The sequence below is a fragment of the Eschrichtius robustus genome, chromosome 12, assembly GCF_028021215.1.
Source record: "Eschrichtius robustus isolate mEscRob2 chromosome 12, mEscRob2.pri, whole genome shotgun sequence".
Classification (NCBI taxonomy): domain Eukaryota; kingdom Metazoa; phylum Chordata; class Mammalia; order Artiodactyla; family Eschrichtiidae; genus Eschrichtius; species Eschrichtius robustus.
Window position 1 is genome coordinate 68,913,891 of NC_090835.1, and position 23,624 is coordinate 68,937,514.

The 23,624-nt window shown below is 40.7% G+C and overlaps 2 protein-coding genes across 7 annotated transcripts in view; one reads left to right on the forward strand and one right to left on the reverse strand.

Annotated features, from left to right (window-relative positions):
* Positions 1–117: 117 nt before the first annotated feature.
* TAF11 (TATA-box binding protein associated factor 11) lies at positions 118–7,092 on the reverse strand. Of its 2 annotated transcripts, XM_068559051.1 has the most exons (5): positions 6,811–7,091; positions 3,518–3,666; positions 1,881–1,968; positions 1,432–1,528; positions 118–772 (listed from the first exon to the last, which is right to left on the reverse strand). In XM_068559051.1, the coding sequence occupies exons 1-5, from the start codon at positions 6,979–6,981 to the stop codon at positions 642–644; spliced, it is 636 nt and encodes a 211-aa protein (XP_068415152.1). In that variant the 5' UTR covers positions 6,982–7,091; the 3' UTR covers positions 118–641. The 2 variants fall into 2 exon arrangements, with proteins under 2 accessions (XP_068415152.1, XP_068415153.1); XM_068559052.1 differs by lacking the exon at positions 1,432–1,528 and having other exon boundaries at positions 6,811–7,092.
* Positions 7,093–8,543: 1,451 nt separating this feature from the next.
* ANKS1A (ankyrin repeat and sterile alpha motif domain containing 1A) overlaps positions 8,544–23,624 on the forward strand; it is a 184,465-nt gene continuing 169,384 nt past the window's right edge. For 4 of the 5 annotated variants that reach the window (XM_068557222.1, XM_068557220.1, XM_068557223.1 and 1 more), the window contains exon 1: positions 8,545–8,778. In XM_068557222.1, coding sequence (XP_068413323.1) covers positions 8,585–8,778 — 194 coding nt within the window. In that variant the 5' untranslated portion in view covers positions 8,545–8,584. Of the gene's footprint in view, positions 8,779–23,624 lie in introns of all 5 variants that reach the window. The other variant, XM_068557221.1, reaches the window with a different exon arrangement.

A 23,624-nucleotide genomic window follows, 5' to 3' on the forward strand; every position in this document is an offset into this window, starting at 1 on the left:
GGGAGGGCTCAAATTTTCACAAAAAAGCCAAGGCCAGTTTTATTCTGACACCAAAAAAGAACGATGAACTTCTCCCCACCATTCCAACCTGCTTGACAGAAAATGAACGCACACATGGCAAGTTGGAAAACAGTTTAATGATCACTCACCAAAATGTTTACAAGGACAGACTATTCCACTACTCCTGCTGTCACCGTGTCCTTCACGGTAGAGTATCACAAGTCAAAAGTTTCTGATTGTTTCATTTACTTAAAACCAAATGTAAGAAACAACCTAAGTCATTGCAACTTCAGGCTTCAATGTGAAACCGTCAAACCGTCTTGGAAGGGTTTTCTTTCTGAAAGCAGCATTCCTGTCCAGAAGATGCTTAAGCCTCATCAACCTTTCTTCTTCCAACTAGCCAGTAATAGTTAAATGCCTCAAAATGCCCTCAGAGGTCCCAATATTTAGTCAAGGCAAGTATGAAACAGGCTGCATGCCTTCAAGGTGTAATGAATATCAGAGTTTTGAGAAAGACATTAAAGCATCATGGAATCCTTCGAGGACCGAGATACTAAAGCACCAGTGCAGAGAGTCTCATGCAATAGGAAGTCTGGAATGAGTACTTCTTCCTTCAGTACCAGGCCCTTCTAGACTTTGGTCTAGAAGAAGATGATTTTTTTGTGCTTCGAGTTGGGAATTTGCCCCTTCGACTTCAGCCTCCGAACAGCCTCCCTCATATGTTTGGGTTGTAGCGGTGGCATTTCTCCCCACTTCTCACACACATCCAGTGCTAAACAGAGGGCAAGGAGAGAGTTTCATTATCACACAAGAGCTTATGCATTATAATCCTTTTGAGTCCTGTAATTCTCATTAACTCTTCTTAAGCTTGCTAAAGAAATAAACCAAGACATTTTCCCTTCTTAAGAGAATGCTATAAAATGTATCATGTTAGCTTTAGTATATCCCACATCAGGTTTTATCATAGGCAACAGTTTAAAACATATCTTCTCCTTAAAAGAATAGGTATTTCACCAGCTAGAAATTAGCAATGGGCAGCAGCCGGGTTCTTTACTTGATGGACAGGGGGCAGTTCCCAGGGATCATAACATCAGGGACAACTACTCACCATACCACACTGGTCAGCCCCAGTGATTGCTTTTTTTTGTATCTTTACTTTTGGCAGCAGAAATGAGCAAAATCCATTGGAGGAAAATACAAAGTCTGTTTCTGTCACCCTGGGCTGAGGACAGGAATCAGGAGGGCAGATTTCCTAGGCCTTCCAGTATTGAAACTTTCAAGGAATAATGTTCATGCTCTCCTGAATGCAAGGCTCCCTTTCTAGTGTAAATGGAAACCACCACTGGTGCCTTAATAAGTCCCTCACTATAGATATTCTTGGAAATAAGACCACCACAGGCTCAATCCAGTATTTAGACCAACACCACTCACCTTCTTCTACCACCTCCCCGACGAAAACTTTGGAAATACCAGACATAGCAATAACAACATTCTGAGACACAGAGGTACCAGTGATGGACTGGATCAGCTTGAAAGAAGGACAAAAGACTGTGATTAAGGTAGTCAAGGACTGGCTTTGGAACATAGTACCCATAAGAGCTCTGCACTGAAAGAGTTCACTAAAGGCTGGATCTGAAATTGACACCAGTAAAACAAAAGGATTCAGGTGTATAATGGCCTATTCTATTTGTTGAGACCCTATCTCTAGAATACAAAATTACAACTGGTCAGATTATTGAGGGGCATGCTATTTTTATTTTCCTGCCTAAATGGTCCACCAACTTGCCTAACACCTCACTTCAAAATGCCAATGGATACAGCTGTTGAGTCTCATTCAGTTCTCATAGCTCATGGAAATGAGTGTGGTAGTCCATCCTTACCCTTTTAATGGCTGCCTTAGGGAAAGCTGACCGGCGATACATTTCGTAACGGTTCAGCTGCTCCTCAGAAAAAGAAGAAACCAGGATTCTAGACAAAGATTCAGGTAATTAAGTTCACTTATAAGAATGAATACTTAAGATATATATTATTATGTCAATAAAAGCAAGTCTCAGATATCTAAAAAATAAAATTTTCAAGGGATCAATAGTATTAGGCTTAGTGTTTATGAGGAATGAAGAGAAAGCATTTCTACTCTTACGGAACTTGATAATAAGTGAAATGCAAGTTCCTTTCTTACTTCACTAAGTACAAAAACAACAATGTTGGGTCATTGAATCACACTATACAGGTTATGTTTTCAGCATTAGGCTCTCTCTCCCCATAAGGCTACCTCACTACACTTCACATTAAAGATAAAAATTTAATATGTAAATTTATATTCAAACTAGCAGTTTCCAACATTAACAGATTAAGGGGAAATTTTATAAAATATATGGAAAAGGGTTAATAATCTTAATATATAGTTAAATTTTCAAATAAATTAAAAGATGGCCATACCAATTTTAGAAAATGAGCAAAGGAAGTGAATAGGAAATTTACAAAATATACCAATGGCCAATATATAGAGAGGAAAAAAATTAAGCTTCAGTATTAACTAAAGAAATTAAAATGATGAACTAAAGCAAGATTAACATTTTTCATAAAACAGATAAAAAAGTATTAAAAAGCATGGTATTAGTGAGGATGGGAGGACACAAACTCATGCATGCTGGTAGACTGTGAGGTGGAACAACCTTTTCGCAGAATCTGGATATACAAATGAAAATCCTTTGAAAATGTTCATACTGTTTAAACTACCAATTACACTTCTAGGAGTTTATTTTAGGAAGTAAATGGACAAGTATGCAAAGATGTGCTCAAAGATGTTGATCATAATGTTGTCAAAAGAGGAAGAAAAAAACCCAGAACAACTACAGAAATAGGTTACATTATAGTTCATCCATATAATGGAATACAATGCAGCCATTAAAAATGATGATTTATGGGCATATTTACTGACATGAAAATATTTAGCTATATACTGATATATCAAACATTAAAGAATATATCCGAAAAGGTATATACCCAAATATATACCCTGGGTAAACTCTGGGTGGTGGAATTATAAGTAATTATTTTTTCTATTTTTCTGTATTTTCTGAATTATTTGCAATGAACCTATCCCATTTTTATAATCAGAAAACATAACAAAGCTATTTCCATTTTGAAGAAAATTATGACCTAGATGTATAATTATTGACATGGAAAACATTTACCATATATAATGTGGAAAACAGGTTACAAACAGTCTTTAACATCTTTGAAATTTTTAATTTAATTTTATTTCTAGATATATATATGTAAAGAAAATATCTTGGTGAATATACATCAAAATATTAACAGTGTTTATTTTGGTGGTATGGTGATATTTTAATTTTTACTTATATTTTCTATACCATAACATAATGCAATATTAATTGCTTTATTTTTTTTGAGTTTAAAAAAGAAAAGAAAAATTTAAGGACAAGAAAAATGTATTAACTTTGTGTGGTCAGGTTAGAGCCTTGAAAGGGGAAAGATAAGAAAAGTGACTTACTGCATCTTTTGAATCTCATCTTCATCCACTTTCTGCTTCTTCTCTTTCTTTTCTTTGGTATCTATTTTCAGTTTTTTGGCTGCAGGAGTAAGTAATGATGAGTCTTCCCTTTCAACTGCTGTTAAATCTGAGATATCCTGACTCTTGAGCTAAGAAGACAAAAGAAACCCTTTATATATTTGGCCTACTTCTCAGACTTGGGTAAGGTAAGAAGACATCATTTCTCATTACAACACAACAAATCCACTTATTTCTGTAGTTTTTTGGTTCCAGGCATTGGCTGTACCATCAAAATATAAGCTACCCTGTCTCTCCTAAAGGAGTTTTTAGCCCAGCTGTAGAAAGAAAACCTACTAAATAGTCCAGTTTTCCAGGTTAGCTATGATCCTAGTTCCAGTCATCTGTTTACAAGGGCAATGTAGTGCCAAGGATCATGAAAACCACTCTCCCCCTGATCTCCTTCTTCTGACCTCATTCTTTAGAGGGGATGTCAGAAAAGTCCTCTCCACCCAGCCAGCTCTTCTTCCTCTAAATCTATAGATCTCTTTACTGATGATGATTCCATGTGGAAAGAATATTAAAAAGGAGGCACCTTCTCATCAAAGCAGTGTTTTTTTGAATTTGGGACTTTTAAGTGAGCTTCTCCCACATGTAGTGCTCTTTTCTTCCTAACTTTCAATACCACTGTATAATGCAAATATTTACTTCCCGTTACTAGACTGAGAACTTTATTTATTTATTTTTTAGTTCTTTTAATTAATTTATTTTTGGCTGCATTGGGTCTTTGTTGCTGCGCGCGGTCTTTCTCTCGTTGCAGCAATTGGGGACTACTTGTTGCGGTGCATGGGCTTCTCACTGCGGTGGCCTTTCTTGTTGCGGAGCACGGGCTCTAGGCACGCGGGCTTAGTAGTTGTGGCTCGCGGGCTCTGGAGCGCAGGCTCAGTAGCTGTGGCGCATGGGCTTAGTTCGTTCCTCCGCGGCATTTGGGATTTTCCCGGACCAGGGCTCGAACCTGTGTGCCCTGCACTGGCAGGCGGATTCTTAACCACTGTGCCACCAGGGAAGCCCCTAGACTGACAACTTTTTGAAGATAGGTTTGTCTCTTATTTATCTCTCCTCACATAAATATTTACCATTGTTTTACTCATTCTAGATGTTTAATATCTATTTAATAATGACAACAAAAAAAAATCCAAACTTCATCCCCTCCAACAATATAGAATCTAAGGCTACAACAAACCTCATTAATGAGATTTAACTTCTGTTTCCTTAAAGAGAAACTCACATTTAAACTCATACAGGAATATGAGAAGTACGTGAGAGCGAAGGCAGTAAATCTTTAACAACCTTTTCAACTTCTTCTCTAGTTACTGATACATACAAATTTTCTAACTTCTTTGTGCTTCAATTTTGGTGATTTATATTATCCTTAAAAATGAGCCATTTTTCTTGAAGTTTCAAAATTACTTGGTCTAAACTTGAACATCACATTTTCTTAAAGCTTAAAGATCTCCGTATCAGTGCCTATAGCCCTTTCTTATTTCATAATGTTGTACAATTACATTTCAAATAACCAGGTCTTCATTTTATTGTTTATGTTTTTAAAGCATTAATTCATTAACATCTACTTTCATCCCGATTAATTCCTTGCTCCTACATTCTTCTGGTTTATTTTGTTCTTTTTCTGGTTTCTTGAGCTGGGTGCTTATTTTCGATATCTCTTGTAAAAATATGTAAGGTTGGGCTTCCCTGGTGGCGCAGTGGTTGAGAGTCTGCCTGCCAATGCAGGGGACACGGGTTTGAGCCCTGGTCTGGGAAGATCCCACATGCCACGGAGCAACTGGGCCCGTGAGCCACAATTACTGAGCCTGCGCGTCTGGAGCCTGTGCTCCGCAACAAGAGAGGCCGCGATGGTGAGAGGCCCGCGCACCGCGATGAAGAGTGGTCCCCACTTGCCGCGACTGGAGGAAGCCCTCGCACAGAAACGAAGACTCAACACAGTCATACATACATACATACATACATACATACATACATACATACATACATACATAAATAAATAAATGAACGTGAATTTCTAAAAAAAAAAAAGTAAGGTTATGAATTTTTCTTTAAATAAAGTTTTGGTCAAATCCCATTGGATTTGATGTGGCATTCTCTTTGTTAATTTCTTTAATCCAAAGGCTATTTAGAAACTAGTTTAAAATGTCCAGGTGTTAGTTTTTTGGAGGGAGTTGGAGTGGGAGAAAATTTTTGTTGTTAATTTCAGGTTCTATTGCACTGTACTAACAGGATATGATCTGTTATGATTTCTACTTTTAAGAATTTATGCTTTTCTTCGTGGTCTGGTATATGATCAATTTAAAAAAGTGTTTCAGAAGCATCAAAAATTTTTTTTATCTTCTAGGTGCAAATTTCTGTATGTAGTGAGCTTTTTACTGGACTAAGCTAATTATTACTTAAATCCTTTCTGTCCTTGAGATCTGTTTTAAAAGTTCCTTCTTAAAGTAGTTTTGTCACATTTTTCTTTTTCTAAAAGTTCTTAACTTTATATATTTTGATACAACTTTATGCTCTGAAAGACTGTTTCCATTTAATCCAATGTCTTCACCCATGCTCTCACACTTACATTCAAACAGGAATTATAGCTCTAAGACCCCAAGATTCTACCTTTAGAAATGGAACCTAGAGAACGCTGAGATTCTAGTATCCTGACTGATGCTCAGCGGAGCAACATTGCTGAATTCTTGGGATGGCACAATTGATAGGTTTGGTGCTATAGAGACCCTTGGACATTAGCACCCAGGTCACTGGTAGCAGTTAAATGTCCCAAGAGGATAAGAACGTGACTAAATTAGTAACTACCTCAAAGTCTCCCTTTAACGACTCTGCAGCCTATAATGACAAAGTTACACTTAAGCAATATCTAAGAAACCATATTGGGGTGAAAGTGGTACTAGGAATCCTGGGTTCTAGCTTTTGCCCTAAGTTTCAGTGTCGATTGGCATTGACCTCAATTTCCTCACCAGGAAAACCAAGAGGCTATTTGAAATTCCCTTAGAAGTAGATTTAACGCCTAAGGGCAGGGATTAAAAATTTTGACCCAGTGCTTGGGTCTCTGGAACTGAACCGGCTCTGAAGGTTTTGTCTCCTCTCTCCCCCCAACCCCGCGATGGCAGATCTAAAGGGTCATGGTGAGTTCGACTATCTTAGCTTGGGAGGGACCAACCAAGAAGCCTGTCAAGCAGCCAGTGACACAACTCCTCCGGCCTCATCAACACATCTCTCCCTACCTCGCCTTCTTCAGCCGAGGCCTCTTTCAATTCCCCATCTGCGTCTCCGTCAGTTTCCTCCGTGATTCCGTCCGTGTCAGTAACCCCCGGGCCCCCAGGAGCAGCGGCCGTCTCATCTGACTCCCCTGTCTCTCCACCTTTTTCCGTGGGCGACTCGCAGGCAATATCCATGGCGGCGAGAAGATGGGAGTGGAGATCGCGGTGCTGTCAGACTCAGGAGCTCGGGACTCCGCGCAGCACCGCAGCCCAGGAGCTTACTTCCTGTCGTCGCGCTGCGATGACATCACCCATACCGCTCTTCCGAGGGGTCATTTAGAGGCGCGCCTAGAGGACTTCAGGGCTGTGTTTTACTTCTGATTTGGTGGCGGTGGGGAGAGGGAAAATTGAGGGCACGGAAATCAGTTTGTGGATTTTCCACCTTGGGAAACCAGCATTTGTAAAGGAGAGCTTTGTTGTTTACTGAAGGGCTTCTTTTTCCTTTCCGCCTTTCTCAAAACGCAGTGTCAGTGAACTCCGTCCTTAATCCGCTTTCCTCAGAGTAAAGTTTGGGGACAGGAGAAAACTCAATTCCGTTGTTCGCCCTTGTTGTGGGATGCGGCTACCAGGCAAACGCAGGCAGGAACTCAATCTCTTACAGTTCAATTGGACAGAGACCTCGGGCTTGTGTTAACATTGAATTGCCAGCATTTCTCTTCTGTTCCTCAAGCACCTAAAAAGAAAGAAAATAGTCATACAGCTTGAACAGAATTTATCCAATGAATTATTAACTCCACAACTACTGAGCGTCTACTTCGAGCCAGGAACAGTCCTAGCACCACAAACAAAACAGGCGGTTTCTACGCAATTGTATGATTTTCCCAATTCACCAGGACTCAAGATTGGGGTCGGTTTTACAAATCTGACTTTTAATGTCACTTTGGTTAATGTCATCAAAAGTAAGAGGAAATAGGGCTTCCCTGGCGGTCCAGTGGTTAGAACTCCGCACCTCCACTGCAAGGGGAGCGGGTTCGATCTCTGATCCGGGAACTAGGATCCCTCATGCCTCGGGGGCGGCTAAAAAAAAAAAAAAAAGTAAGGGGAAACAAATCCTACTGGGAGGGAGATATTTGCTTTGAGTGTTTGGCTTTAACGAGCCATTTCAGGGATTGGGAGCATGAAGTGCGGATATTTTCCTTTTAAAATTTTCCTCTCTTTCCTCATTGCGGTACGGAGGGCGGCATTTTACTCACGTCTTTATCGCTCGGTTCCCACATCCATTACACATTTATGTGTTCAGAAGGAATGGCCTTGGAAATGTATGTGCGCGTTACCATATTTCTCTCTTTGTTTCTACACTGCCTGGATGAATTACCGTATTTTCTGTCCTGCGAGCTCCCAAAACCTTTGGAAAAGGAGCGCACTTCGGCAGGCGCAGACAGGTAAACCGCGTTTGTTCCCTTCCACTTATACAGCGGGCGACCCTGAGACGCTCTCCTCTTGACCTGGAAGGCCTATCTCTGTGCAGCGGGGTGCACTTGCCGCAGACCACAACCACCTGCTCCCGCTCGCTGAGCCCCGCCCAGCTAGGTGGGCAAGGGGGCGGGGCGCGGGGGGCGCTCTGACGCGTGACGCCGGATCCCGGAAGTGACGCGCTCCTGGGGGAAAAGGCGGGGGGGAGGGGGGTGGTGTCCCGGCCGGTTTGGGGGGCGCGTTGCCCGGAGACCGAAAGTTTGCGAGCCAGAACAGGCTGGGCGGCGGCCCCGGAAAGGGGGTCCAGGGGGCGGCGGCCCTGGGGATGGGGAAGGAGCAGGAGCTGCTGGAGGCGGCCCGCACCGGACACCTCCCGGCCGTGGAGAAGCTGCTGTCCGGGAAGCGGCTCTCCTCAGGCTTCGGGGGCGGCGGCAGCGGGGGCTCAGGGGGAGGCAGCGGCGGCGGCGGCGGCGGCGGCGGTCTTGGCTCCTCGAGCCATCCCCTCTCCAGCCTGCTCAGGTGGGTATCGCTCCGGGGCTGGGCAGCTGCCTGGAGAACCCCCCTTCCCCTGCCCGTCTCCTGGGTCCCCAGAGAGATCGGGGCTCCGGAGGCCCTGGCGGGGTGGGTTTGCGGGGTGCCCCGGGGCTAGGGCAGGCGGCCCAAGGGGCGAGGGGCGCCAGTGCGGGTCCGCGCGGCGTCAAGCTCTCCTCGTCTCGCGTAACCCGGCAGCGAAGAATGGTGGGAGTGCCCAGGTGGCAGCCTCCGCCGCATGGCACAGCCGGGCTTCACCCTCGCCCGCTGTTGGGTGCCAGCTGTTGTATCTCACAAGCCACTTTAGAGCAGAAAATATGTATATTTTAAATCTCCCTCATCTCCTGCAGAAACTCCCACGCCTTGCGGAATCTCGCGGTTCCCCTGGAGGAAATTCTCTTGATGCCCTTCTTTTGGGAACTTGGAACCTTCCACCAGGTTCTGCAGGACGTGGCTTTTGTTGTTTATATTCAAATTGCCTCTGGGTTTATCACGCTCAAAGTGTTCTTCTTTGAGCCCCTCTTGTGCTTGAAGCTTAAATTCTGGTTCCTTGTAGTGAATCTCATTGGATTAGTCTGTTAAGTGGCATATGCAAGGTTCATCAGGGGGTTTATTCATCAAAAAATAAAGGTTTAGAAAGACTTGTTTAGGAAGCTGAGGGGTGCTTTAAACTTTTCCAAGGTCTGTTGTTAAAATAAACACTTGACTCTGGAGCTGTAAGGATTGAGAGAAAAAGGTCGTTTTTATGTGGCTTGGAGGGGGGATTGTAGGTGCTTTGTCAGTGTGAGTAAAATGTGTTGTTTCAGCAGCACTTTCATAGCCGGTTTTCTTTTCCTTCCTTGTTCTTTTGAGGTTTTTAAGAAGTGGAAGTTCATTTAGAAATGGCTTCATTCGCTTTTGTTCCCCATTAGTTTATGTAACTTCAATCTGAGTGAGCTTGGACCAAAAAAGCCCAAGGCTCTAATAAATTGTTAGGTATTAAGCACTGAGTGCAAACACAGGTCTATACAGGAAGATATTAAAAAGCAGTCTAAGAGAAGAACTCTCCCAGGGGGTTCTTTTGAGGAGGCAAAAACCAGTACCATTTGGGGCAATTTCCAGCCCCTAAAACAATGCTGTCACGTAGTTAGTACCCAGGATTTGTTGAATAAATAAAAGTATCAATTAGGGAATGATACATTTCTACATAAACTGATGGTGGTACTCACTGTTAGTAGTTCAGAGAAATGAGACATAACTGTGGGATGAGATGGAGATCAGGGCTTCCAGGAGGAGGGGGACTTCAGCTGACTTTGCAGGATGTGAGGATTTGGGTAGGTGAAGTACTGTGAGAGCGTTCCAAGTGGGCACACCATGATCAGGGGCATTGAGGTGGGAAAGGAGACTTATTTGGTGCCAGTAGGTCACTAGAAGAACTTTCTGTCTGGAGCCTTAAGAGGTTGGGTGTGATAAAAGGAGATAATATTAATGGATGGCTATACTTCCATCTTTCAGAGTGACTTAGTCTTTATGTTTATATTCCCAGTTCCTATATCAGTACCTGACACAGGTGTTCAATAAATGTACTTCGAATGCATAAATTGGGTTTTGAATCTTACCTGGATTACTTTGATATTCCTGCACTTCTGATGTCTGAGAGATGAGAGAAAGACCATACTGGTTTGGAGGTGCCTGTCTCTAATGAGCTGAATGCTACAGCATTTGGCTGTTTGCCAGAGATACCTTACCCACCCCCACCCCCCCCTTAACTACCTTGTAGTTAAGCAAGACTAGAAAATCTTTGTTGATTTTCTTTTTTTTTTTTTTTTTTTTTTACTTTGGGCCTCATGTTAATATGTCCAGTCTCTGTCATAAAGGGTGGATGTTGTCTCCACTCCCTTGTGTAAGAGAGCTGACTTCTTCTGACTTGCTCCTGTATCTGTTGTTGAGATGGTAGATGGCCTCAGAGCTGCCCCGGCCTCTCATCCCTGTGACTCCTAGGGGCAGGGAGGATCTGCAGGCACTAGTTACACTAGGTGTGTCATTAATTAGAGGTGACTCTGATTAAACTAGTGAAAGATTTCTGAGAAAATGAAACCATGCATTTAGATAATCCCTAGGTCAGCATGTCCTCCCTTTGTAGGTTTGGAAATAGTAGAGGGTAGGTCTCCTATGCCCACACACCCCACCTCAAGGACCCTGGGTTATTTAATGAGAGCCGTGGAATCGTAGCTTCAGATATGGCCCTTGCATTAGCTGCCATATCCTACCCCACTAGTGTTGTCAATTGCAGCCTACGTTTGTCCAGCTGTTTTGAGTGACCAAGTAAAGCAGGCAGGAATAGGAGCTTACAGCTGCAGTGGATATAAATGTTCTGGATCACAAGTATGTTTGTCTACTCATCTGTTTATGACCCAGCCCACCTCCCACCCCCATTCCACAAAGGCTTTGTGCTTATTCTTAAGCTACAAAATGCCTCCTCTCTCACCCATCCCTTTTCTCTTATACTGCTTGGGCTTAGGTCTTAACCTCTTAAAGCCCTCCCTAATGACCCTAATACACACAGATCTCTCAGGCTTCTACTTCTCTGGAACCCATTATCTGCAGTGAACAGTATCGCATCAACTCATACTTTGCTTGCCTAGATTTCACAATTTATTGCTTTACATATAGTAACTCTCACCAATTGAGAACATACTTGCTGAGAATCAGAAAGTCAGCAAAGAAGACTTGTACTAGGAAAAGTTGTTATGAACTTCATGTCCTTCTGACCTTCGCTTATTTACTGTATACTTATTCAGAGGCAGTGTAGTATTACGCTTCAGACCACTGGTTCTGGAGTCAGACTGCCTGGATTCACATTTCGCTGCTACCACTGACTAACTGCTTGACTTTCTGTAAATTACTCAACCACTCTGAGCCTCAATTTCTACATCTGTGAAATGGGGGGAATATTATCTGCTTTATAGGTATTGTCTTATGTAATGTGTGGAATAAGCTCACCACAGTTTCTGGCACATTGTAAGCGCTCACTGTTAGGCTTCCCCAGTTCCGTTGAGCACGTACAGTTTTGCCATGCTGTACCTGCCACGTGCAAAGTGCCATGCCAGACACGTCTTAAATGCTGTTCTTTTACTCTTGGGTATCTGTTTTCCAAGCCACGGCAGATTAGAAACAGTAAATAAGGGAGAGGCCCAGGTCAGGCAGGCACACTAATGCCATTCACCCACCAAATGTTTACCCATCATCTGCTTTGTGCTAGGCCAATTGTTAGATGCACTGCAAAATTTATCTCAGGCCGGGCACATAGTAGGTAGTCTGTCAAAATTAGTCCTCTCCCAATACAAGGTCTGTTCCCTTGTAGTGTTTATAGTAGTATGATATGTCTGTGTGACAGATTGACAAAATAAGAGAAAAAACAATAAAAGGCTAGCATAATTTTTCCCACCGCCAGTAATTTGAGACTATTAACATAGATGAATATAGCCCTACACACCTGGTTAGGCCCCAAGCATCACTGCACTATAGCTTAGTGCTGTAGTATCTGTTTATTGTGACTCTTAGCCAATCAAATAAAGATTAAATTACGTTCAGTATAGCTTGTTAATGAAAGTACAAAAAATTTTAGTTTTCTATCTAAAATGATTCAAATATAATATTTGTTATTTCAAAGGACAAGCAGTAGATTATCTAGAAAGCATAGTTATCTAAAATGCCTAGTCCTACAGAGGTTCTGAATAGCATGGATTTTACTTTATATAATACTGTCTCATTTTCTAATTGTTGAATGGTTGCCTTTATTCTGTAGCTTGAGACAGGCTCTGTATTAAACTTTTTTTTTTTTTTTAAACACGGTATTTTTCAGCCCTGGGCACATAGTAGGTCACTCACATTTTCATGTAATGGAGAGTTTAATGTGTTTATGGCTATAGTGAAACTACTGATTTTCAGGAAGGCAACTTCTGTTTGAGAATACAGTAAGATTTGGATTAAAAGTGTTCTAACAACTAAGGGAAGAAAGTTCTGAGGAAAGGAAAAGTTAAAAGAAAACACAATTCATTAGCTTAAAACTATGAAGTGGATTCTGAGCTAAATACTGATATGTGTCAATGTGAATGATGTAAAGTGAAATGCACTCCTGACGGTTCAGAAGCACAGAGAAACAGACCAAAGGTTGTAATTGAGGAATAGATTGTGTCATAGTCTAGGAAAGTTCTATACCTGATTTCTTAAGCATGAGAAGAGTGAATAAGAAAAGAAGCCAAGGAGGCTTGCTGGAGAAATCTGAAAATTTATAGACAGTAGCAATAAATTTGACTATAAACTAGATTTTTACTCTACTGTGGGTGGTGGGGAGATTATCCAAAGACAGTCATGAATTATCCAAAGACAGTCATGAATTTCCCAAAGATATGAAAAGGTTCTGATATAAAGAATGAAGAATGGAAAGTTTTGAAAATTGGATCCCATTTGGGGGACAATAACGGGTTCTCTCCAAATGTCAGAAGATATGACAAAGTTATTCATTGTTTTAAAGAAAGAGGATTCCTGATGTTTATTTAAGGAATTCATACTTGAAAAAAAAAAGTGATTACCCTAACCGTTCTATTGAAATGGCCCCCGAGAATGGATGTGTAGCTTGGAAATTATAGTGACATGACAGCTTTTTCTCATGCTGACCCTTTTACTTTTGCCCTCCTACTGTGCTAGATTTCTTTTGAATGTGCCTATTTTGAGCAAGATGATTTTAACATCCTGAGGAGTGTAACACTGACCATGTAAGGATGTAGAATGGGAGGCCTTAGGAGCAGGAACTCATGGATTTGTGTGATCTAAGTTCCTGCTCTTCTAAGAGAATGCAAAAACAAAACAACAACAACAAAAACCACAACTATTTACTAGGATAGCAGTTTTCTGGATCTTCCACTAAACCTTCTTAATTCATTAAAATTGGTTTTTAAAGAACTTCTTAAAATACTTCTTTAAGTATAATTTTATTGGGATGGCAACCCTTTTCCTTTCATTTGGAATTGCTGTACATTTTTGCTTTCTCAAAAGCAGAATGTGGTCCCCCTGTTAAAAAACAAAACAAAAAAGGTGGCATGCCTGGGAATGACTGCAGCGTGGTTACTTTATATCTAAACATCTAGAGCATGCCTCATGTTAAACTGAGTAAGGCATCTACTGGTAGTAAAAGATAATTTAACAGAAGTTTGTTAAGTCAGAGATCTCCCTTTTCCTTAATTCTCTGATTGAAGTTCAGTTTTGAAAAAAAAAATTTTTAAAGAGAATCTATTTTATATATATAATTTATTTGTTTATATTTTGGCTGCACCGAGTCTTAGTTGCAGCATGCAGAATCTTCGTTGTGGCATGAGGGATCTTGTTTAGTTGCAGCATGCAAACTCTTAGTTGTGGCATGCATGTGGGATCTACTTCCCTGACCAGGGATTGAACCTGGGCCCCCTGCATTGGGAGCACAGAGTCTTACCCACTGGACCACCAGGGAAGTCCCTGAAGTTCATTTTTGATTGTCTTAGTTACAAAAATTAGAGACGGGAAACAGTGAAACAATCCTGTGAAGAATTTGGTTTGTATCTAGTCAGCTTCAACATGTTCACTTGTCCTGGGAGGTTCTGGTCCCAGTGAAAGTTGCATCTTTGGCCAGAAAAATCCCTTTGAAGGTTCTTCCCCCTACCCCTCACCCTCCTTGGTTTGTTCACCTCAAACAGCTGTGAATTTTGGTTTGCAAAAGGAAGTCAAGGCTATTTCTGCCCTAGTCTTCAGTAGGGAAAGTAAATTACTGGGTTTTATAGCCCAGAGACACCGAGGAAGCCCCAAAAGTAGATAGTGGAGAGTTTGTTCTTGGAAATGTCGGGCTCTCCTGTGGGCAGGAACTGGGTCTTTTCTGGAGAGCCCTCCGAAAATGTTCCCCACACCGATTTCCAAAAGATTACTGGGAGATTTTTTGTGGTATAGAAAATTATATTGTTACATTCATAGAACATCTTCAAATAACTTTGGTGTGGTTAGAGTTAATGGTAGTAATACTAGAAATTATATGGTATGGCTTCATATTTATCCTTTCTCGGTAATTTGTAGATCAAGTTTGTTTAGTTTACAAATCAAAAAAGAGTTTTTAAAACGTCAGTTGTCTCTGCTTTACTTGTGATGTTCTTACCACTATTAAAAACGGTGGAGATGATCCAGGAAGCAGAAGAGCCCTCTGGCTTACTTCACTGGTGAGAGTTTAGCATGGCTGCTAAGGGTCAGGCTCTGGTCCATCTCTGCCTTGTGACTTAGGCAAGTTACATAACCTCTCTGAGCGTCTGTGACTTCATATATATAATGGGCCTAGGATAGTACCTACCTCCTGAGGCAGCATCCCGTGAGCTAAGATGTGTAAGACACATAATGCCTGGCACATGCCAAGGGCTTGGTGAACCTGGGCTACTACAGTTATCTGATGGGAGCCCAGTGCTCGCCACCTTTGATGAATCTGGAATGACAACCCTGTTTGTTAAGGACATGTGTTTTTTGTTTTTAATGTTCCCATTTAAAAATTTATAGTAATTGATAGCAGAGGCTCCCAACATTTTCAAATATGAGTCCCATTTTTAAAAGCCTAAACATGGTAACGGTGGCAAAGTTACAAACTGATAAATGTTCACAATCTGTTGTCTGAAATCTTGGGATTTAGAATCCAGAATTTTGGGGTTGCTGGAGGGTGATACTGAGCTCCTACTGGGATCTGGGGCAGCACTCTGAAACATTACATTTTGGAGTGAAACCTGTTAATATTCACACTAAGTGGGATAAATATGAAGCAGCTCCATATCAGTTTTGCGCCTAACCAAGTCTGCCGCTAACTTTCGAAAATTTATCTTCATAACTTTTTGGATTCCTGAATTGTAGGTAAGGGATTATGGACTTCTGCCTTCATTATAGAAAAATTGCCAGACACATGAAAGCACAAAGAAGAAAATAAAATCATCTATAGTTCTACCACCTAAAGAAATTAACTGTTGCAATTTTGGTGTACATAGTTTGGTCTTTTTTCTATGCAAACTTTTTTTGTTTTCTTCCAGACAGACAATGTTCTGTATGTACTTTGTCTCAAATTTCTCCTTGGTATATTGTGAACATTTTCCCCATCATTTTCTAATCCCCTCAACCTCATTTTAAATGGGTAAGTGGTATTCCATAGTGTGTATGAACTGTAATTTATTTAATCCCTTCCCTACCATTAGACATGAGTTTGATTTTAGTTTTCTGCTGTTGGAACGACACTGTGATGTACATCTTCGTAGATGAGTTTTTGTGCGTGCTTGTGCTTATGACATTTTATATACTCAGTAGGATAGTAGATGTAATTTGAGTATTTAACCATTGCAAAAATCACATATGTGCAGTTGAATTTGAGGACTCACAATAATTCTAAGGCCCCGTACATATCCTGGGTCCTTCTGATTGGAAAGTAATGTACTGATCTATGGCTGCTAAATGCTGCTTATATTTAGAAAGTTACCTTTGTGCAGGCACAGGATTTTTATTAGTCAGGTTGGGGCCTCTTGGGTCCTTCTTCAGAGGCAAAATGTTTAGAAGAGGGCCATGAATAATACAAATGCGTGGAGCAATATGCTTCAAGCAGAATGAGACAGAATCCATTTTGTTTTTGCCTTTTGTTGTTCTAGCTTTTACTGTGGGAAATTTCAAACATATAGAAGTCGAGAGAATAAAATAATGAATCCTCACATACCTTAAGTAACCATAAAACAATTATCAGCTTATGGCAAATTTTGTTTCTTTTTATCACCATCCCCCCCCAACTCAGTTATTTTGAAGAAAACCTATGTATCGTTTAAGTGTGTATCTCTAAAAGACAAGGACTCGTTAAAAAATATTAAAAATACCACTATCACACCTGAAAATGGCAATTCCTTGAAACCATCAAGTGTTTAGGCAGTCAGGGTTCAAATTTTCCATATGGTCTAAAATATTTTATTATTTATTTTTAAATTTATTTTGGCCACGTGGCTTGTGGGATCTTAGTTCCCTGACCAGGGATTGAACCCAGGCCCTCAGCAGTGAGAGCGTGGAGTCCTAACCACTGGACCACCAGGGAATTCCCCAAAATATTTTATTTTATATTTTATAGTTGGTTTGTTCAAATCTATGTTCAAACAAGGTCCATACATTGCATTTGGTTGGTATGTCTCATAAGTCTCTTTAAATCTGTGGCTTTCATCTCTGTCATTTTTTCATTCCAGTTTATTTGTTGAAGAAAAAAAGGTCATTTGCCCCATTTCCCAGAGTCTGGGTTTCGCTGATTGCATTTCTGAGGTATCATTCAACATGTTCATCTGTCCCCTGTATTTCCTGTGGGCTGGAAGTCAGATCTAGACTTGGTCTGATTCAAGTTCAGATTTTCTGGCAGGATTTCTCTCTAGGGGATGTTGTGTACGTCCTTCTGTTTAGTCTTCTTTTTTGTGATGTCGGCAGCCATTGACGATCACGGTCTAAAGCCATGATTTAGAGTTTGCAAAATGGTGATTTTTCATTTCTATTTTACCTTCTTCATTTATTAACTGGAATACTTTTTGGAGAGAAACTTTATAGAGAAACCTCATGTTATTAACTACTTGGTTACCCTGAGGTACAGTTTGTGTAGGAAAGATGGATTAAATGCTTGATTCTTTCCCCTTATTTACCAGTTTTCAGATCAAGTTGGTTTCCTAGTAGTCTTCAGAGGTGTCCAATGAGTTTCTTGTGAATAATCATTATGAACTCGTACTTTTAAGCTTATTTGTGCTTCAGTAATAACCTTTTTAAAATGTGCTCTGAGACATTTAGACTTTGACAGTGTTACTTTACTATGTAGAGCAGTTGAATTGGTTTGTAATGAAGTGGTGTTGTTTGTATTTGTGTATTTTAATTGAGTGCTATTTCTACTCAGAGTCCTCCAGTTTGTGCTGGTTCTTCTGGTCACTTGCAAATCAAGGATTCTAATCTTTCAGAGTCTGGATTAGTTCAGCTGGCTTTTAATTATTTAAGTTTCCTGCTGGTCATACATGGCCCTATAGGTTACAAAGCCTTAAAAAGATACTCTAGAGACTTGAGTAACCAAATTTCTTAAGATTGTAATTATGGAAAACCCACTAAAAATGGTGTTTTCCCACCAGGTTTATGGCATGGCTCTAGATAAGAATCTAGGTGTGTCAAGGTGAGTTGTTACTTATTCAGTCTCATATGTTACTCTGAATATGTTTCATGGTGTCACACTTTTTACATAAACATTAAAGAGTCAGTTGAATTGTCTTTTGTTAAGTATACTAAGCGTAGGTCTCTGTCTCATTATTGACTTCTGAGCTATTGCATTCAGAGCTCCCACTCACAGGTCCGATTTTGAGTTCCTGTTCTGCCATCTGTATATTTTCTTTTCTTGGTTTGGAGCTCAACTATATATGAAAGTATTTCTTTTGTTTTATTTTATCCATTGGTTTTATGTGTTTGGAGTGGGGGTGGGAGGACTGGGTCAGGGTCCTTCTGCTTTGGCTCAGATTTCCCCCTTGACCGGCCAGATGTACAAATGCTACACCTGTAGTGTCATTTTAGAAGTGACAAAAGTAGCACATGGAACCACTTATTTGTTTCTTTTTGACAGTTGTTGGGACAGTAAGGGTTCTACTTCAGAGAGATCTTGGCCTCTATTAGGCAATGACAGCATCCAGCTCCATCATACTCACGCCACAGCACTTTCATGTTGGGCTCTCGGATTCTTTAAAGAGCATTGTCATGAGTTAAGATGAAAAATGAAAATAAAAACAAGGGAAGAAATATATTGGACTTTACTGAGAAAGGAAAATGTATCTTAAAACACTTGAGCTTCATAGTGCCAAGGAGTTCACACTGTCGAGTTGGATGGTGCGTAATTCTTGCAAGACGGAGGCTGTGCCTCTGCCTCCACGTGATGGGGTGTGTCCTCTGTCGGGGCTGCACACTGGCTTATCCCTGCCAGTGAGGACTCGATGTGACTGGAAAAGCAGCTCCAAATGTATGTCCCACTAACAATAGTACCAGTAGTCAGCATTTACTGACCATTCACTGATATTGGATTAGTAGCCTTAATTTGGAGGGCATTATTAAGTGCTTGTCCTTACTAAGATTAAGAAAGTAAATTTTTTTATTATTGTCCCTCCTTTTATTGAATTTGTGACTTTCACCTTTGCTTGTGTATAGTCAGATCTCCTAATTACAATTCTTTTCAGTCATAGCGAAAGCTTAAAATCTCAGGGATTTTAATTTTCTTAATTAAAAAGAATTGGAAACTCTCTCTTCTTACCTGTGAAAAAGTAGAGACAGTGATGCTATTACTTGAGGTATCAGATACTTAGAAAACACAAGCTAGTGTATTTGGAGGTGGTGCTTTATTTAACCTTAGGAGGACCCTTCTTAAAGGGAGTTTCTGCCTGTACCCCAGCCCTTTTTGTCTGAGTGAACCAACCTGTTGACTTTGTTTTCCTTTCACCTGAATAAGCCTTCATTGTGATTTTCTTTTCAGTTTCCTTTAAACACAATCCATTTCTCAAGTTATTTTTCCTTTTGAATTATAATTGAGACCTACTTCTAGGAAGTCCAATGGCCAGAAGAGCTTTCAGAACAGATCATTTCAAAAGGGCTGTTTACCTGGAAAATTCTTTCTGGGGCTTGTTTTTAGATCTTTAGCTCTTTGCTGGGCCTGGAGAGGAGCCTGGTCCTGGCTTTGTTCATAACTGTTGGTGTCATGTTCCCTCCTCCTCCTATGATCCAGCTTGATTCTGGATCCTGGTTCGGTTCACCTGCCTGATTCTTGCTTCTTCAGGTTGCCCCACAGCCCTGATAAAACTTCAACAAAAGCCCAGCTCAGATTGCAGTATTTTGAGGTAGTTCACTCACAAGTTAGTTCACAGCAGCTCAGAGCTGTCGCTACAGACTCTGTGGTAGGTTGGGATGTACACGTTGTTGGGGAAGAGTTTTACTTCTTGAGCACTTAACACTTTGCTCTGTCTGTACCCAGAACTTTACATCTATATTTTCTCAGTCTGTCTTCACAGCATACCTGCTAGCTAATTGTTATTATCTCCATTTTACAGATGAAGAAGCAAAGGTTCAGGGAGAGGTTAAAGTGACCAGCTCAGGGCCACATGGAGGAGGGCAGAGCCAGGAGTCTGACTCCCCCAACTTTTGCTTGTAAAGCATTGCGTTTGACCACTTGGAGAACTGTGTCTTTGGATCAAATTCAAACCACCCCTTACTATATGCTTAGGTAAAATTTTACCCCCAAAATTAGGGATTTATTTATTTTAATTTAATAGTTGCTTTGATAACACTTTGTGCCATCCACAGTTCTTAAGCACTTTACAAATATTAGCTCATTTCATCCTCATAACAACACTTTGGGGAGGGCACAAGTAGTATTGCTGTCTTACTGATGAGGAAACCAAAGCCCGGAGCCATCAAATAACTTGCCCACTGTAGTAAGCTAGGAAGTGCTGAGGCTTGGTTCCAAGCCCAGGCAGACTGGCTCCGGAGTCCTTAGTCTTAGCTTTTATGCAACTGGGGATTGTTCCTTTTATTAAGAGTGTAATACATAATCCCTTTGGAACACTTTGACTACATAAAGTGAGAGGCTTATTTTTTAAATCGGTGGCAAGTTCCTTGAAATATAAGAAAGTTAGATGAGGGGAATGTCTTTAAACTTATGCCAAATAATATATTAGTTTAGAGGATATAGGGGAAGCCGTGCAGCTCATGAAGAGGAAAAAGCCTCCCTTATTCTCAAACTTCCTCAAACTTTTCTTCTAGAAAATTCTCACCTTCCTCTCAAGCAGGTTAATGCTTTCATGAATTTCACCTCTCAAGCAGGTTAATGCTTTCATGAATTTCACCTCTGAGAAAATTCAGTACCCTCCCCTCCCCCACCAGATTTTAAAGTGATAAAGATTTGTTTTGGACACATGCCTGCCGGATGTACCACAGAGGCCAAAGGGTGTGCAAGGGAAGTAAATCTAAACAATTGGCAAGAAACTAGAGGCCTGTGTATTTGAAATTATTTCTAGCTATTGCTACCCATTCTGCTTTTTTACAATTCCTTCCCCATCCCCCGCCTCATTAGTGGTTTATGACCAGATTTTACATTCCCAAACAATAATTAGTTTGTCCATAAAATGACTTTCAGAGAGTATTGTCTGGCTGGTTCAAATGATTGTTGATAGTAGCTTGAAGCCTGGGATTATGGGACAGGAAATGTTACTTCCATAATCCTTCGTGCTTTAATCTTCACAATCCTGTGATATCGGTATTAGTGACCATTTTACTGATGAGAAAGGTTAAAGTGACTTGCCCAAGACCGAGATTTTCCATTTGCAAGGCCTGTAGAGTCTATTTTATGTGGAGATCATGGCTGCCAAGAAGACGTCTGAGTCCCCAGGTTGTAGAAGTAGAAAGAAAAGATGGTATTCTAGCTGAGTAGTTCTGAAAACACCTATGGGTCCTATATGCTTAGCAGTAATAGAATACTCTATTACTTTTTATCTGTTACAAATGAAAATACCTCAGATGTTGAAATTGGCAGAGATTCCAGATTCATTACTTTTTAATCTGTTGCTATCTCCATTATTATATGTTTAAGGCCTCGCTGGAGAATAGTTTTCTTGCTAGTCACTCTTAACCAGCAACCCTTTCCCTGTCTTTAGCAGACCCAGAGCAGACTTTCAGAAAGGTATTTAAGTAAATGATCGAGGGTTTAGTGTTTCACTTTAAAGTGTAACAGTTTTTTCTTTCTTGGAGAGTGTATACAAAATCAGGATCCAGTACTTTTACTTAAGTTTTTTCAACCAACTTAAGTTTTTCAGACAGAGCTGTCTTTTTAAAAATGTCTTTTCTTTAACCATCATGATCTGTTAGACTCTTTGTCTTTAGTTACCATCATTTCTGTTTCCCTCACTCTTTAATATTTACTCTTTAGACAACTATATATCTGAAAAAATGTGATTATATAATAACGTAATAACCACCATTATTGCTGTGTGTGTGTGTGTGTGTGTGTGTGTGTGTGTTAACACTTCCTATTGCTCAAGGTGTTATCTGATTTCCTTCTGGTGATGAAATAATGAAGTCAGGGGCTGACTTCATGTGATGAATCTGGCTGGCATCAGGTTTCCTCATTACCAGGTACTGGGACTTGCAAGATTTTGACACCTGTAGGCTTAACCTTCTGCTTTTTAACATTGTTTTGATTGTGTTTCACATTCGTTTTAATGTGTTTAATTTGTTTCTCATTGCCCACTTAGTATTCATACTTATACTAGTCACTTAGGATTGGTCTTTTGGTTAGTGTGGCCATCTGGGATTGAGTGGAACAAAATCTAAATCTTGTCTTTCCTTCCTTCACTGATTTTGATGTTAGCCTTTTATTTGATCTGTAGATACCCAGACAAAATCTTTAAATTAAGCCTTAAGTTCTTCTTGTCTGTAGAGTTGGTCTGGGACTATCTAGAACCCTGGGGTCTGGAACGCACATAGGTCTCTTAGTTTTACCCTTTAGTCAGCCTCTCCATGCTTGAACTCTGAAGGGAAGAGGATGAGGGTTAGACAGAAAAATCAGTCTACAGGGAACATGGTCTCCAGGAACCTTCCTCCTTCAGGGTGCACGCTGCCTCTGGGGAAGGGCATGGGAGAGCAGGCCCCCAGGGGCCTTCCGCCTAGAATTACCTCAGCCATTCTCTAGCTGTATGATCTTGGCAATATGTTTTACTTCTCCTGCACCTCAGTTTGCCATCCATAAAAAAAAGGGGGCAGTGTTTGTAGTGTTTCCTGACAGAGGTCCCAAGGAAGGTGCATCAGCACGTCTTAAAGCAGCTGCAGAGACAGACTGGGGAAAGGACCTACTGCTTACTGTACTCTTACTGTGTGCCAGGAACCATGTGGCTTTTTCTACACCTTGTCCCGCAGGGTGGCTCAGGAGAGGAAGAAGCCTGTCGCCTCAGCTATGTGAGTGTGCAAGCGGGCCATTGCTCTTTCTGCCCTTGAAGCTTTCATAAACAACTACATTCCTGTCTGTCAAGCATACTGCTGTAGGAGATACTTAGGAATACGAAATTGGTCAGTTCCCTTAAGAAATTGACTTGATTAGAGTGATGATAGAATGGCCCCATGATCTCCTCAGAGAAATTGTTGATTCTAGGACTGGGGCAGGGAAAATAAAAAAGGCGAATATGTCAAAAGAACACAGAAGCCAGCCTGAAAGGGCTCTCAATGGCCAAAGTTGGAACAATTTGAACAGCAAAATAAAAAGCAATAGTAATGGATTATAAGCCAAAGAATAAAATAAACATCTATGAGTTAATGATATAAATGATTGAATAAATAAGTAAATGGGAGAGAAGAGATAGCTCTTCTTTTCAGAAGAATTCCAGTTAATAAATGTGGAAGGAATGAGAGGAATAGAAAATCGCCATTAGCACACCACAGTAATAATTGCTGCAGGCAAGATCTACCAATGAAGGCTAAAATTAGTTTGTGACAGTTTAAGGAGAAACAGAATATTAGCATGGCCTTAAAGCATCTTCCAAAAATATTTATTAATTACTGTGGTGGTTTCAACCATGTCCACATATTCTTTGAAACTCTCCTCTCCTGGGGATGGAGTTTAATTCCCCTTCTCTTGAGTGTGGGCTGGTCTTAGAAACTGGCTTCCGAATAATAGAGTATGGAAAGGGAAAACAGTAACTTTACAGTGGAAGAACTTGGCAGACACCACCTTAACCAAGAGGTCAAGGTTAACATTGTTAGTCATGTTGATGTCACTTACCCCC